General features: G+C 41.1%; 1 protein-coding gene across 4 annotated transcripts in view; it reads left to right on the top strand.

The window, feature by feature from the left end:
• The window catches only part of ncoa5 (nuclear receptor coactivator 5), a 34,494-nt gene that overhangs the window by 13,991 nt on the left and 5,695 nt on the right, over positions 1 to 14,808 (top strand). For all 4 annotated transcript variants that reach the window (XM_048550036.2, XM_048550039.2, XM_048550038.2 and 1 more), the window contains 3 exons: positions 1,247 to 1,387; positions 8,169 to 8,287; positions 13,956 to 14,079. In XM_048550036.2, coding sequence (XP_048405993.1) covers positions 1,247 to 1,387; positions 8,169 to 8,287; positions 13,956 to 14,079 — 384 coding nt within the window. The remainder of the gene's footprint in view (positions 1 to 1,246; positions 1,388 to 8,168; positions 8,288 to 13,955; positions 14,080 to 14,808) is intronic.

Genomic DNA, 14,808 nt, shown 5'->3' with positions numbered 1-14,808 from the left:
ATGTAGACTCCAGCATGAAATATTCTTGGCTACTGGAGTCAACAACAAGGCATGTGAAACTTACTTGAAAGGAGCAGTTTGAACAATCCTACCAGCGTTGGAGTTCTTTTGACACGTGTGATGTTTTATGGATTTCGGAGTCACATTCTTGGTGAACATCGTGTTCTCTTTGTAGATACAAATACACTTATTCCCCCCCTCTTTTTCATTTGTATTGTTTCTTTCGTCTGAGATATTTAATTAAAGGTAAGTAACAGATGACTAGTGAAATATTTAGTTTGGAGGTGGATGGAAGTTGCGATTAGAAAATGACTCCAAAGAAGAATTAACATCTTCGTGCAGTCTGTGGAAAATCGGTTTAACATAGATGAATCTGAATTGCTGCTCCTGCTGGGGGATTAAAGAGTGTTAGGCTAAACTGGATTTGTACTGCGTGTAGAAGCCGTGGCTACGGTTCCGTTTTGATTGGTTCAGTGGGGAGAATAAAGTGTTTTTTTTAATTTAAAATGTATTGATGATATGGGAGTGACCTTGCTTTAATGTGCTCACCTAACCGTGGTTTTTTAAAGTACTGCCATTTTTCATGATGTTTCTTCGGTTATAAAGACACTGGGTGTCAGCTGAATGATCTGCTCTTATGAATTGTGTAATAGTAGACCATTAGTTGTGTAAAACCTCAGTTGTTTCCAGACCAATCTTTTTATCCATTGTCAAAGGATACAGTTCTCAAAGACTGTTTTCAACATGCATCATCATATATTAGGAAATCTGTATGCTGTCAAGGATCTGAATTTCCCATCCTGAGTTATTTCTCCCTGTCTTCATCACTTCCTGAGGTATTTGAGGTATGGAAAAGGTTAGAGGTTAGATTTAGTGTGTTATTTAAATGAATTGAGCAATTGGCTACTCCTTGGTTCAAGTCTTTTTAAAGGAAAAGCTGCAGCAAATTTCAGTCAATAAACATTGACTCCGTTTTAGTCTTAGTTTACAAATATGTAATCTGTAGTATGATACATCTGGAAATAGTACAAGTTCAAGCAAACATTACCAAATTCAAATGTTTTATATTTGGTATTAGACACAGCAGTTCAAACTTGGAAAGTTCTGCTGTGTCTAGCATTCCCAACTTATGAACAATAGTACCCTTACTCATTTGACGTTGGGGTTTTTCACATTCCGGCTTTCCTGATCCTGGGCTTTAAACCATCTGTAGTAACTTACACATTGTTTCATCTGATTTTAATAGAGACCCATTTGCCTTTGGTGATGAACGTGATGTAAGACGTGAACGCTCTCCACTCAGACCTACCAGAGATGAACGTGATGCAAGGGATCCCCTATTTGATCGATACAGGGATGCTAGAGACCCTAGGGATCCAACCTACAGGTAAAATTTACAAATATATTGAAGGTAGAGCAGCTGCAGTTGTCCAAATGGACGTCTGCTAGTCATTTGGCAAGGTTTTGCATGGTAGACGGGTTAGCAAGGTTAGGTCTTGTGGAATCCAAGGACAGGTAGCCATTTGGATACAAAATTGGCTTGAAGATAGGAGATAGAGGGATGTGATGGGTTGTTTTTCACACTGGAGGCCTGTAACCAGTGGTACACTGCAAGGATCGGTGCTGTGTCCAATTCTTGTCATCTGTATAAATTAGTTGGATGAGAATATAGCAGGAATGGTTAGGGTTGCGGATGGCATCAAAGTTGGTGTAGTGGGCAGTGAAGAAGGTTATTTGAGTGCAACAGGACCTTGATCAGATGATCTGAGGATAGTTTAATTTAGATAAATGTGAGGTGTTCCATTTTGGTAAGTCAGATTTGGGCGGGACTTGTACACTTAATCGTAGGACCCTGGGGAGTGTTGCTGAACAAAGACCTTCACCTGCAGGTTCATAGTTAGTTGAAGGTGGAGTCATGGGTTGAAAGGATTGAGAAAGCATTTGATGCACTTTATTGGCCAGTGCATTGAATATAGGATTGGGACGTCATGTTGTGGCTGTACAGGGCATTGGTTAGGCCACTTTGCAATATTGCATTCAATTTGCAAGGGTGTTGCTGGGTGGAAGGTTTGACTGACAGAGAATCTGAATAGACTGGAGCTGTTGTCGCTGGAGTGTAAAATGTTGAGGGATGACCTTATAAAGGTTTATGAAATCATGAAGGCTATGGATAGGATGAATACTCCTTCTAGGGTAGGGGAGACCAGGACTAGAAGGCGTAGGTTTAAGATGAGAGGTGAAAGATTTAAAAGGGACATAAGGGGCAACTGGTTCACACAGTGGGTGGCGCATGTATGGAGTGAACTGCCATAGGAAGTGGTGGAGGCCGGTGCAATTACAACATTTAGAAGGCACCTGAATGGGTATAGAAGTAGGAAGGGTTTAGAGGGATATGGCCAAATGCTGGCAAACGGAATGGGATTAACTCAGGATACCTGGTTGGTATGGACAAGTTGGACCAACAATCTCTTTCTGTGCTGTATGATTCTCTGACTCTATTTACAAATATCAGAAGATTGTCCAAAGTGTCAGTTAAAGTAACTTGAACCTATTATGAAACATTGGGCAGAGTGTCCTGTGAGTTCTCCATTTTATTTTATGTCCTACAGACAATAATTTCACAGCCACAAGTGAACATGACTATATATAAAAAAAACTGCTTAAGTCATACCATCATGTAAATGGAGAAAACAATCCAAGTTTTAGCTTTGCTCGCTGGAGAGAAGCTGGTTTCCTTCTGTATCTAACTTGTATCATTTAATTTTATTGTTGTACTCGGCGTTTCTGGATGCAAAACAAAATAACATCTTTAGGTAGACTGCTAAACTAGTACAACTTGTCAACAGTACACACTGCTGCCAGTGCGTAATATCTATGGATATTTGGGATCCCTTCTAAGGCAGAGGTCACCTGTACAAAAAGATGGATTGCACTGAACTGAACTGGGCAGGGAACCAATATTGTGGTGGGGAGATTGCTTAGAGCTACTCGGCAGCGTTTAAACTAGCCTGGCAGGGGGATAACACCCTAAATAGTCATGAGACAAAAGAGAAAGCCAGCAGGTACAAAAATTAAAAGAAAACAAGTTGAATTCACAAGGCCGGCAAGGGGGGAGCACTGAATTAAACTGCATTTATTTCAGTGCAAGAGGCTTGACAAGTAAGGCAGATGAACTCTGCATGGATGGGAGCATGGGATTAGGATATCATGGCTAATACGAAACATGGCTGAGGGAGGAAGAGGACTGGCAGCTCAATGTTCTGAAGTATGCATGCAATAGGAAGGATAGAAGGGGAGGTAAGATGTAGGGGGAGTGGCATTTTTGATTAAGGAAAATATCATGGCAGTGATAATCCCTCAAGAATATCCTCTGAGGCTATATGGGTGGAACTGAGGAATCAGAAAGGTGTAATAGGCTCCGTGATAGTCAGTGGGAAATCAAGGAGCGAATGTGTAGGGAGATCACAGATAGCTGTAAGGGTAATAGGATTGTAATAGTGGAGGTTTTAACCTCCAAACATAGTGGGACTGCCATAGTGTTAAGGGAATAGATTTAAGTGTGTTGAGGAAAACTTTCTCAGTCAATATATGGATGGTTATACTAGACAAGGGGAAATACTCAACCTCCTGCTGGGGAAATAATGCAAGTCATTAAGATGTTAGTCGGAGAGCACTTTGGGATCAATGACAATAATTCTGTTAGTTTTAAAATAGTGGAAAGTCATAGGGCTGGCCCACAAATTAAAGTTCTAAATTGGGACAGGCTGCTCTCAGGTAAAGGTACATCTGGCAAGTGAGACACTTTCAAAAATGAGGTATGAAAGTTTGGGGTCAACTTGTTTCCATTACAGAGAGGTTATAGCTGGCAGGAGTAGGGACCACCCAGGAAGCTGAGGTTAGAAATTGTGGGGAGTCTTAACGGAGATGTTTGTATTATCGACAGCTACGGGTGAGATGCTGGAAGATGTGTAATGTTGTGCCATTATGTAAGAAAGGCTGCAAGGAAAAACCAGGCAACTAAAGACTGCTGAACGTAATATAGATGGTGGGTAAGTTGTTGGAGGGGATCCTGAGAGACAGGATCTGTTTGCATTTGAAAAGACAAGGCTAATTTGGGATAGTATGGCTTTGTGTGTGGGAAATCGGGTGTCTCAAATTTGTTTTGAGCCCTTTTGAAGTGATGACCTCAAGATAGATGAAGGTAAAGTAGTAAATGTTGAATACATAAACTTTAGCAAGGCCTTTGACAAGGTTCTGCCCAGGTAGACTAGTTAATATTAGAACCTGGGATCCAGGGGAAACTAGACTGTTGGATACGCTATAGGCTTGAAGGTGGGAGACGGGGTGGTGGCAGAGGGTTGCTTTTCAGACTGGAGGCGTGTGACCAGTGGTATGCCACAAGGATTGGTGTTGGGCCTATTGTTTTATATAAATAATTTGGATGAGAAAATATTAATGGTAGGGCCCTTAGGAGTGTTCTCAAAAGAGACACCAGGCTGCAAGTACATAACTCCTTGAAAGTGGTGTCCTGGGTAAATAGGGCATTGAAGGTGATGTTTGGCATGCTTGCCTTCATTGTTCAGCATTGAGAACAGCAGTTCTGTCATGTTCGGGATGTACGAGATGTTGGTGAGGCAACGTTTAGAGTACTGCATACAATTCTGGTTGCCATACTATCGGAAAGAAGTTGTTAAACTGGAAAGAACGCAAAAAAATCTTACAGGGATATTACTGAGACTGGAAGGCTTGAGTTATAAGGAGAGGATGGAGCATAGGAGGATGAGGACTTTTATACAGAGGTGTGTAAATTCATGAGGGATATAGATAAGATGAATACTCGGTCTTTTCTGCATGGTAGGGTATCCAAAACCAGAGGGCATGGGTGTAAAGATTTAAAAGGACCTGAGGGACAATGTCTTCTCACAGGTGGGATGTGTATAGAACAAGCTGCCAGAGGAAGTGGTGGAGGCAGCTACATTTACAACGTTTAAAATGAATTGAGAGGTATTGGAGGGATAATGGCCAAACACAGGCAAATGGGCCTAGTTTGGTTTAGGAAACCTGGTCGTCGAGGATAAGTTGGGCCAAAGTTTCCATTCTCTGACTGTAAGTGTGAAAATCTCAAATCACCTGTTTTTCGTCAGTTACATTGTGGAATGTATCATTCAGACTGGAGCAAAATTTCGGGATCACCTTTCACTGCACATCATGAGCATCTGTAACATCTTTAGCTCTTGAAAAATTTTTTGAGAAATGGAAGAATGTTTGTTTTACCAACAACTGCCTCAACCACAGAACAAAGTCGGGTGGGGGGGGTGGGGATACCCACTTATTTACATGAATTATTTTGACAGCAAAGGCTTTGTAGGCACTTTCAAGGTCCATGCACATTTTATTAATATTTTGAATTGAGGTATTGCCATTAGTAATCAGTAAAAATGGTTTGGGGTGAGTTAAAATGTAGGCTGCATAGGTATGGTTGAGCATAGAATTTATGTAGACAACAAAGTAATGGGGAATAGTTAAGACCTTCCTGTTAAGCTTATAAAAAGGAGGCAAGGTTCAGGGTTTTGAGAGCAGATGAGATGAGGGATGTCCTGAATTGAGTTATGTTATGAAAATGTAGGTCTGTAGCAGTCTCCTGCAGAACTTTTCAGGTATTAGACAAGAGTTATGATCGAGTCTTCACTCATTTAAATGTGTATGGTGTTAGAATGTAGTTTGAAAGATGAGAACGTGGAGCAAAGATGATGGCTTCCTTTAGTTGAAGTAAGTTTAAGTAACACTGACGTGAAGAACATCAATTATTGGGTGAAATCACTTTATTCCTTTAAAGAACATTTGTGTGATTTTCCTATCCAGCTTTAAAGACAGTTGATTGTTTTGTTGAATCCAGAAGTTGAGAGCTTGAAGCACAATGCTCTAATGTATTATCTGTAGTGCCACTTTGTTCTTTCTATGTCCTACAGTTCTATTTCAGACAGAGTTCTTATGAGACATCCAAAAGAGTAGAAAGAAAGCTGATATTATTCTCAAACGTTGGGAAGCAGCAGTCTTTCTAAAGATGATGTTCGGAATGTAAATAGAGTAGACATTGTAACAAAATTAAAATTTTATTTTGAAGTTGATCTCTCTTTGCAGCATACCTCTTCTCCGTCCTTTTGTTCACCTTCCCTTCTTTCCCATTGCAAATATCGTACCAGCCTTCCTTCATTCCCGGGTAAAGAAAGGAAACTGACTGTCTGTCTACTGGGATGACGTCCGTTCACAGCCTCTGTCCTGCTAGGGCTCGGACCTCTGCCTCGCCTCCCTGGACTGTATAGCTGATGACGAGACTGCACACAGAATGTGAAAGATATCCTGCCGTCTGTCCCGTTGCTGGCCGACTGGTTGTGGGCCCTTTTGATGTTACGGACTGTCCAGCAATCCCCTCAAATCAGTGTGGCCAAAACAACAGTGTCAGTTACTATCTTAGTGCTTTTAAGTCTTGTGGATTTTTCTCAACTAACTACAATGTAAACCCATTTACAACTATTACATTGGATGATCAAATTCTGTATAAATGCATGTATTGCACCTTTTCTTCAGGTTTTTCTCAGTTTTGAGTTTTAATTGAAGCTTGAAGGTGTTTTATCATTGTTGCCCAGGCAAAATTGCCATGGTTTCCTGTTACCAGCTTTCAGTATATTGAAAATGTGTTGCATTTTGTATTTCCTCATTTAACAACCATTTCTATTTGTAAATAACATACAGAAGATGATCTGTCTCAGGTTCTTCACAGATCTGTTGCTAAGCAGATTTTGAGCTACAGGAAATATCAGGATAAATGGCTACTAACTTGGTCAGATATGGGTTATGATGAAGTAAACAAATAAAACAGAAATCCAGACAACCTAGGTAACAACGTACAGCCGCTTCTGGTGGGGTGATTTAAAATATAGGGGTGCTCGAGACTGGAATTAGATGAGATCTAATATTGTGGAGAATTGAGGTGATGGAGCAATTAGAGTTTATGGAAACAAAGTAGCATAAGGTTGGAATTTGAGGTATCCCTTAACTTTTGAGCTGAAGTAGACAGGCAAATCAGGTTCCAGGTGATGAATAGAACTGTATAAGAGCATTAACAGCTTTGGTTGACATGGCCCCCGCTGATCTGAATGTGAGAATTCAGCCAGGGTTGTGTTAACCTTTTCGACTACTGAAAATAACACAGGTTCGGATGAACTTGAGTAGGACAGAGTCAGATTGTACTTTAGGTTAGAGGTGGAAATTGGTGATTTCATGATCTTTGCAGCTATGGGGTTTTAAGCTTATTGTTTTGAATCAAATATGGTATATAGGTTGTGCACCGATTGAATGTGAAGTCAGGAATTAGTATTAAGGAACAGAGTTTATAGTGGAAACTAAGAACTATGGCTTTATTTTTTCCAAAATTTACTCGAAACGTGATGGAGTGAGATATTCGTGGAGCAGGGATTGTGTTATTTATATATTACATTCCTTTTTGAGACAGGCTTCATTTTATTTACTTCGAAAAGTTGTCAGCTAGCATAAATATGAAATTCTAGGAGGGCATGTTTATTTTTAAAAAATCTGTCTGCTTTGTTGGGAATTGTATCAGATGACCTGAAGTTCACTTGTGGGATGTACCAGTAGAGTTGTTTGCGGCCGAAACAAGAGTAAGCTTCCTTCGTGGCCCTGTGTGCAATTTTTTGACGTGGCTGATCACACAAACTTTACACCTTTCATTTCATAATCATCTAGTTGTAGTGAGTTTATTACTGACCATGTCCTATCTTCCTACTCCAGCATTGTTACCATTTAGCTATAACCAAGGAAGTGTTGTACACTGATTTAATCTTCAAATAAATTAGAAAAGATTAGTGCATAAAAAGCCTTCAGGGCAGTTTCTCAAGCATGCGCTCTGGACTGATCAGGCAACATGCTGTTTGCATGTGGTAATGTACAGTGAGATGGAATTAATTTGCTTCCTATTAAGTATTGTAAGTTTCACGTTTAGTTTGAGGGTGAGAAATGTGAGTCTTAGAAAAACAAGAAAAGGAGTTAACTAAAGAACGAGAGAATATCTTAAGGATAAATCAGCAGTACTTTTTCTACGAGCCCCCATTGTATTGCACGTGTAACTGTTGGACCCATGTGTGTTACAGACGAGATGAAGTCTATGATAGGTATTATCGCTATGACGATGTACTGCGAAGGAAGGAGGAACCGTACATGGAACGATTCCGGGAGCCATGGGATTCCAGGGCACCTCGTGAAGTTGATGGTAAGTAATGAACAGAGATCCACGATGATGAATGGAATGAATTTTATTTTATTTTATTGTGGCCTGGCAAATTCTTTGGGAGGTAGGAACTTGATGTTACTTCATCTTTGTACCAAGATTATAAGTTCTTTGATTTTCATCCTGTATGTGAATATGCACTAAACGATTCTTGGAATTTTGCCTTTAATACTTCACATTCTACTTTGCCCGTACAAGCCCTACTTTACATGCGAAAAATGTGTTGGGTTCTGTCAGGAAATTTGAAATACTGTAGAACCTGGTTCAGCAATCCAACAGGCATCTTTGGGCATTGCTTCATTATAAACTTTTCGGTTGAAAGTATGTCAGGTATCCTCAATTTGTAGCCAATATAATGATTTCGCTTCATAGCACATAGTTTCTTCTTAAACTTCTGGCATTTTTTTATTTTTAAAGGTTAATTGTCACATACAGAGTGAGATTTGTGAAAATCCCTGACCCAGTGATTGGGTTTCTTTTGATAGTGTGGCTGTAATTTTACTAGTCATGTCACTATACAAGAGAGTCAAAAGTCTAGGCTAATACAGTAGGGACTTACATTCAAATCAAACTAAATTATTTATTTCGGTTAAATACTGGTGCAAGCAGTGATGACAGTGAAACTATAATTAGTTCACTAAAATTATGTAGGGAAGTAATTCTCCCATCCTTTGCTGGTGGGGCTTACTTTTGGCTAAAGGCTCACAACACTGAGTTTTACCCTTAACCGCTCATGTACAATGGCTTTGCTGAGCTGAAACTTGTCTGGAAAATCCATCACTTCATTGAACCAACACTCATCCCTGCCTTTACAACGTGTGCGAAACAGCATGCCAGGAGCAGCACTCAGTGTTTTTAATAAGGTATCAAATCTGGTGATATTCCAGCACAGCTCTACTTACTAAACAGAAGCAGCATGCAACACCCAGCCAGGGCATCATGTAACCAAGAGGAGAAGCCAAAGCTGTCAGCTATTATCGCATTCATATATAAGAATGGTGAATAAATAATCAGCTAATTGGAAGAAACTGTACAAGTCTTCAGTGATGAGAGAACCCAACTCATTGGTATGAAAGCTGCATTGAAATATTAGCACCATTTTCAGTCTGAAGTGTCAGGTGGATCAGACTCTTAAATTCTTCTAGTTCCCCAGCACCATTCGATATGACAGCAAAAACTGAGTTGGAGGAATTAGATGCAGCAAGGGTGCCCTGTCAACATTTGGGCAGTAATAGTGACGAGTTGTTCTAGCTGCAGTTCTAACTAAACTGCTACAATACTCCTAAAACCAATTTAAAAATTGGCCAACTATGTTGCTATGCGAAATGCAGCTTAAATTTGCTTAACCACATAATGCACATCAGCCCATCTGCGCCATGAGTAATGGAAGGTACAGTTAGTGGCGGTGTCTACTGAGCAGTAATCTGTTTGTTAGTGTTCGGTTTAGGTTTTAGTAGGGCCATTTGATTCCTAACCTGATTGCATTTTGGCCCATGTAGGGACAAAAGAACTGAATGCTCATGGTGAGGGGAGACTTAAGGCACCAGTTGACCAAGTCTAGCGGCAAGGACCTCCAGTTGAAACAGTCAATGGGAAAGTGTGGGGTTTGAGTAGCATTCTGACACAAAGTAGGATGATTGATAAAACAGTTGATCTCCCGACAATCACAATGATTGGTCTGTTTATCATATGATCAGACGTTCGGAAAATCGAAGTGCATGGTCTTGAACATTACAATGAATGGCAGCGCTAACATTAGTGGACTAGTAATCTACAGACACAGTCTAATGCTGTGTGGATAAACGCCATCATGACAACTGGTGGAATTGAATTTCAATTCCAGCGTGGTGATGTATTATAGTCAGTAATACGGGCCTAGAACTTAGTTCGGAGTCAGTAATCTTAAACCTAATAATTCTGGACGCTGGAAATCAGAAACCAAATCAGATTGCTTGAAAAATGCAGCAGGTCTGGCAGCATCTGTGGAGTTTCAAGTCCAGTAACCCTCCAGACCTGATTGTACATAGGAGAAGGCATGTAGGTGTTTTGCAAAGTGGTTGCCGGCTTTCTGCTTTGTCCCCGTAATGTAGAGGACGCAACATGTTGAGCAGCAAATGCAGTAAATGTTCTTGCTGTAAACATGACCTGAGATTTCTGACATTTGAACAGACCATTGTGTTCCCTGGCTACAATCTTGCTTCAGGCTTGCTACAGTGCTCTGACCTAACTCAGTACAAGCTAGAACAACGTCTCAGTTTCCCCTTGGGAGCCTTGGAACCTTCTGGACTCAATATCAAGGGATAACAAAGTGTAGAGCTGGATGAACACAGCAGGCTGAGCAGAAAAGCTGACCCTTTGGGTCTAGGCCCGAAACGTCAGCTTTTCTGTTCCTAAGATGCTGCTTGGTCAGCTGTGTTCATCCAGCTCTACACTTTATCTCGGATTCTCCAGCATCTGCAGTTCCTGTTGTCTTGGACTCAGTGTCAAGTTCGGTAATTTTAGGAATTGGCACCTTCTCCCAACTCCTTACCCAAATCCTGGTCTTGTCGTCATATGGGCTGCTGCAGCAAACAACGTCTTGTCAGCCCCTGCAGCTCCCTCTACCAGCTATTCGTTTTACCCTGTCCTTTGTCTGCCCAACTGCTTTCTCTGTCTGGGCTCCAGCTCCAGCTCCAGCTCCACCTCCTTATTTACTTCTTCTCTTCCCCCACCCCCCCACACACAGCCTCTTTAGCATATGTGCTAACCTTTTCCTAGGTGCCATCTGATCTAAAGGAGGGTCATTGGACCTGAAAAGTTAACTGTATTTTCCACAGGTATTGCCAGACTTGCTGAGTTTATCCAGCAATTTTTGACTTTAAGCCTGTAATCGTGCTATAAAGACTAATCGGTTTATCTAATGTTCTTTTAGCGAGGATAATCTGTTGTCTTTACCTGATCTAGTCAATGTGTGACACCAGACCCACAACACTGTGGTTATTTTTAATTATCCTCTGAAATTAGATTAGATTCCCCACGGTGTGGAAACAGGCCCTTCGGCCCAACAAGTCCACACCGCCCTTTGAAGCATCCCATCCAGGCCCATTCCTTCCTCCTCCTCCCCCCCCCCCCAATAACCCCAAACACTACGGGCAATTTAGCATGCCCAACCCACCTAGCCTGCACATCTTTGGACTGTGGGAGGAAACCGGAGCACCCGGAGGAATCCCACGCAGACACAGGGAGAATGTGCAAACTCCACACACACAGTCGCCTGAGGCGGGAATCGAACCCGGGTCCCTGCCGCTGTGAGGCTGCAATGCTAGCCACTGCGCCACCGTGCCGCTAAATGCCCAGCATGGAACTCAGAGGAAGGGAAATGAATTGGGCAAGAAGTGCTGTTATTGCCAATGATGCCCCATCCAATGGTAGAGTGTTTTTAAAGATACTTGCAACTGCTTGAGTTGAAAACTGGAAAGTACCATTTGTACCACACACGTGTCAAGCTTTATCCGCTGTAACAAGACAAATCTAGCCATTTCCCAGAGGCATTACAATTGCCAAATATCCCTCACAATCACTGTTCGTGGGCTTAACAATTGAACTACTCTGGCCATGTAAAAACTGTGGTATGAGGTTGGGAATTCTGGGGCATGTAACTCCACTTCTGTAATACTGTGTACTGTCCACAAGATGAAAGTCTGGAGTGTGACAGAGCTCCCCACTTAGATGGACAAGTACAGCTTAAACAAATCCTTCAAACTGTCCAGAATGAGGCAGCCTGCTCATTTGGCACTCCATCTACTACTTTCAACAGTCATTCCTCCCCTCCATATACCAGGTGCATTGCAACAATTTCCTGAGCGTCTTCAAAAACAACGTCCAAACCCACAATGGCTGTTGCTTAGAATGATAGGGCACAAAATGCCAGGGTACAAAATTTGCTGTTCCTCTGAGCCGTGCACCTTCCTGATTGGGAGTTAAATCACTGTTCCTTTACTATCACTGAGTCAAAATCTTGGAACTCTGACCCTAGCTGTGGTGAGTGTACGTGCACCATTTGAACTGCAAAAGTTGGACAATGCTGTTAAGCAACACCTTGAGGGTGCTTTGAATTAGGAAACAAATTCTCATCTAAGCAGCAGTGCCATTGCTGTGAAAGAATGGAAAAAAATTACTTTGGCTGTTGGTTCTGTTTTTTGAGCTAAGATTCCATACTGTCTTACTGTTTCATGATCATCTGTGTGATTGAAAGGAACATAAGTGTAACCTCTGCAAATTGTACCTATAAATAGACAGAGTAGCAACTCTAGATAACTTTGATAAATATAGGCTGCAACTTGAAAGAAACTGCATGTTCTTGAAGACTACAATTTTAGACAGGTTTTAAGCACTGGGTCTAAACATGAAAAAAGCAGGGGCACAGGTGGGAGAAGATTACTTTCTTGGAATTGAGATTTCTGTATGAAGCATCCGTTGTGGCAGTGAGATTGCTTGCATGGTTCAGTCCAATGGGTGAATACTTTGGAAGACCTGACTTTTGGACAAATCGCCCATTCCACAAAGATAGCACAGCACCTCCCCTTTGTTAGTGTTAGTGCAGGAATGGAGAGAAAAGACCATGCAACAAATTTCTCCTTCCAGTTGTGTTCCAGTCATCGACTAATGGGTAACTTGCTTGTTTTTGGAACTTATGAATGGATTTGAAGATTAGTCGAGAGTTCTTAACCTAGATGCTTTCTGCAGGAGTGTGCAAGTAAAGGAGGTCAAATACTAGTCTCTTTATGATCTCCAGATTTTTGTCAGTTTGGTGTTTGGAAGGTACATTGTGTTGTTAGTAGAAGCATAGAGTCATAGAGCTTTTCACCCTGGAAACATACGCTTCAGTCTAACTCGTGCATGCAAACCAGATACCCTAAATTAATCTAGTCCCATTTGGTCCATGTCCCTCTAAACCTGTCCTATTCCTGCACTAATCTATCCAGATTCCTTTTTAAATGCTGTAATTGTATCAGCTTTCATCAGTACTACTTGCAGCTCATTTAGTACATGCACTAAGCTCTGCACGTGAAAATTGCCCCTTAGGTCCCTTTTAAATCTTTCACTTTAAACTTACAACCTCTAATTTTGGACTTCTCCACTTTAGGGAAACAATCTTATATATTTACTCCATCCATTGACCCTCATGAACATCTGTAATGTCGTCCCTCAGCCTCCAATGAGCTAGGGAAAGTAGCCCCAGCTTATTCAGCCTCTCCCTATAGCTCAAACAAGTGGCCTAACCAATGTCCTATACAGCTGCAATATCACCTGCCAACTCCAATACTCAATGCACTAACCAATAAAGGCAAGCATACTAAACACAGCCTTCGCTGTCCTGTCCACCTGCGACTTCTCTTACAAGCAGCAATGAACCTGCACTCCAACATATCTCTAATCAGCAGCACTCCCCAGACCCTTAGCATTTAGATGTTTAAGCCCATCTTTGGAGTAAATGAAAGAATTTCATTTACTGTTGCTATCAAACTGGTAACGTCCATGGATTTCATTTAGCTTACTGTAAGTTCCAACAAGTGGTATAGATCAGAAGAATTGAAAACCATAAATCTTTGATTTATGTTGGTTTCTCCATCTCTTTCTTCTTCCCCACACCCCAAAAAAAACTTTGAAGATCCGATGAGAAGGGAGCGTCGCAGAGAAGAATTATATCGGCAGTATTATGATGAAATCCAGCGACGTTATGACGCAGAAAGACCTGTGGATTGTTCTGTAATCGTCGTTAACAAACAGCAAAAGTGAGTCAGAATGTTTGTCTGTACAGTGACTTGTGTGTCCTTGGAGTTGTCTGCATTCATGTAATAGCCAATTAAATATTTTGAGCTGTGCTGACTTGTCTAGTAGTGCCTCATAGCTATTTTGAATACAGTGCAATTCCAGAAACAACAGCAAAGTGATATCCAAGTAAATATGGGACTTTGAAGGATGTCTACTTGATTTTTCTGCCCGCGTGTGTAACAGTCCTTTCAAACATTCTGTTCAAGCACCCCCTTCAATTTCTGGGTGAATAATTCTTTGCTCCCTTCTTACCCAGTTACCACTTACTGGATCTGATTTGTTTGCGTGAAACAGGTTTTTCCTCATAATTTCATACAATATAGTGAAATCTCCCCTTGGCTTCCATTTGTTCTGAAGAAACAACCTCAGTCTCTTCAGTCAGTTTTATTTAAAGACAGAGTTTAAGTCCTGGCAACATATTAAGTCTCCTTTTCTGGTTCTGTCACATTCTTGTATTTCAATGATCAGAGCTGTATGCAGAATTCTAACTGTGGTCTAAATAGTATTTTATGTATTTTTCACGTATAACCTCCCTGATCGGTTTTCTCTGCTTTCCCTGAAAAGAAGAAGCATTCGTATGCATCCTTAAAGGAAAATAATCTTGCCCACCTACCTTCAGTGATCTATTGATATGAACAAGGACCATAATAAAGGGAAAATACTGGGGATGCTGGAATGCTGCAGAAATT

Source organism: Stegostoma tigrinum, chromosome 19 (genome assembly GCF_030684315.1).
Source record: "Stegostoma tigrinum isolate sSteTig4 chromosome 19, sSteTig4.hap1, whole genome shotgun sequence".
Classification (NCBI taxonomy): domain Eukaryota; kingdom Metazoa; phylum Chordata; class Chondrichthyes; order Orectolobiformes; family Stegostomatidae; genus Stegostoma; species Stegostoma tigrinum.
The sequence above is the reverse complement of the archived record's forward strand: the minus strand, read 5'-3'. Positions and strand labels throughout refer to the sequence as shown.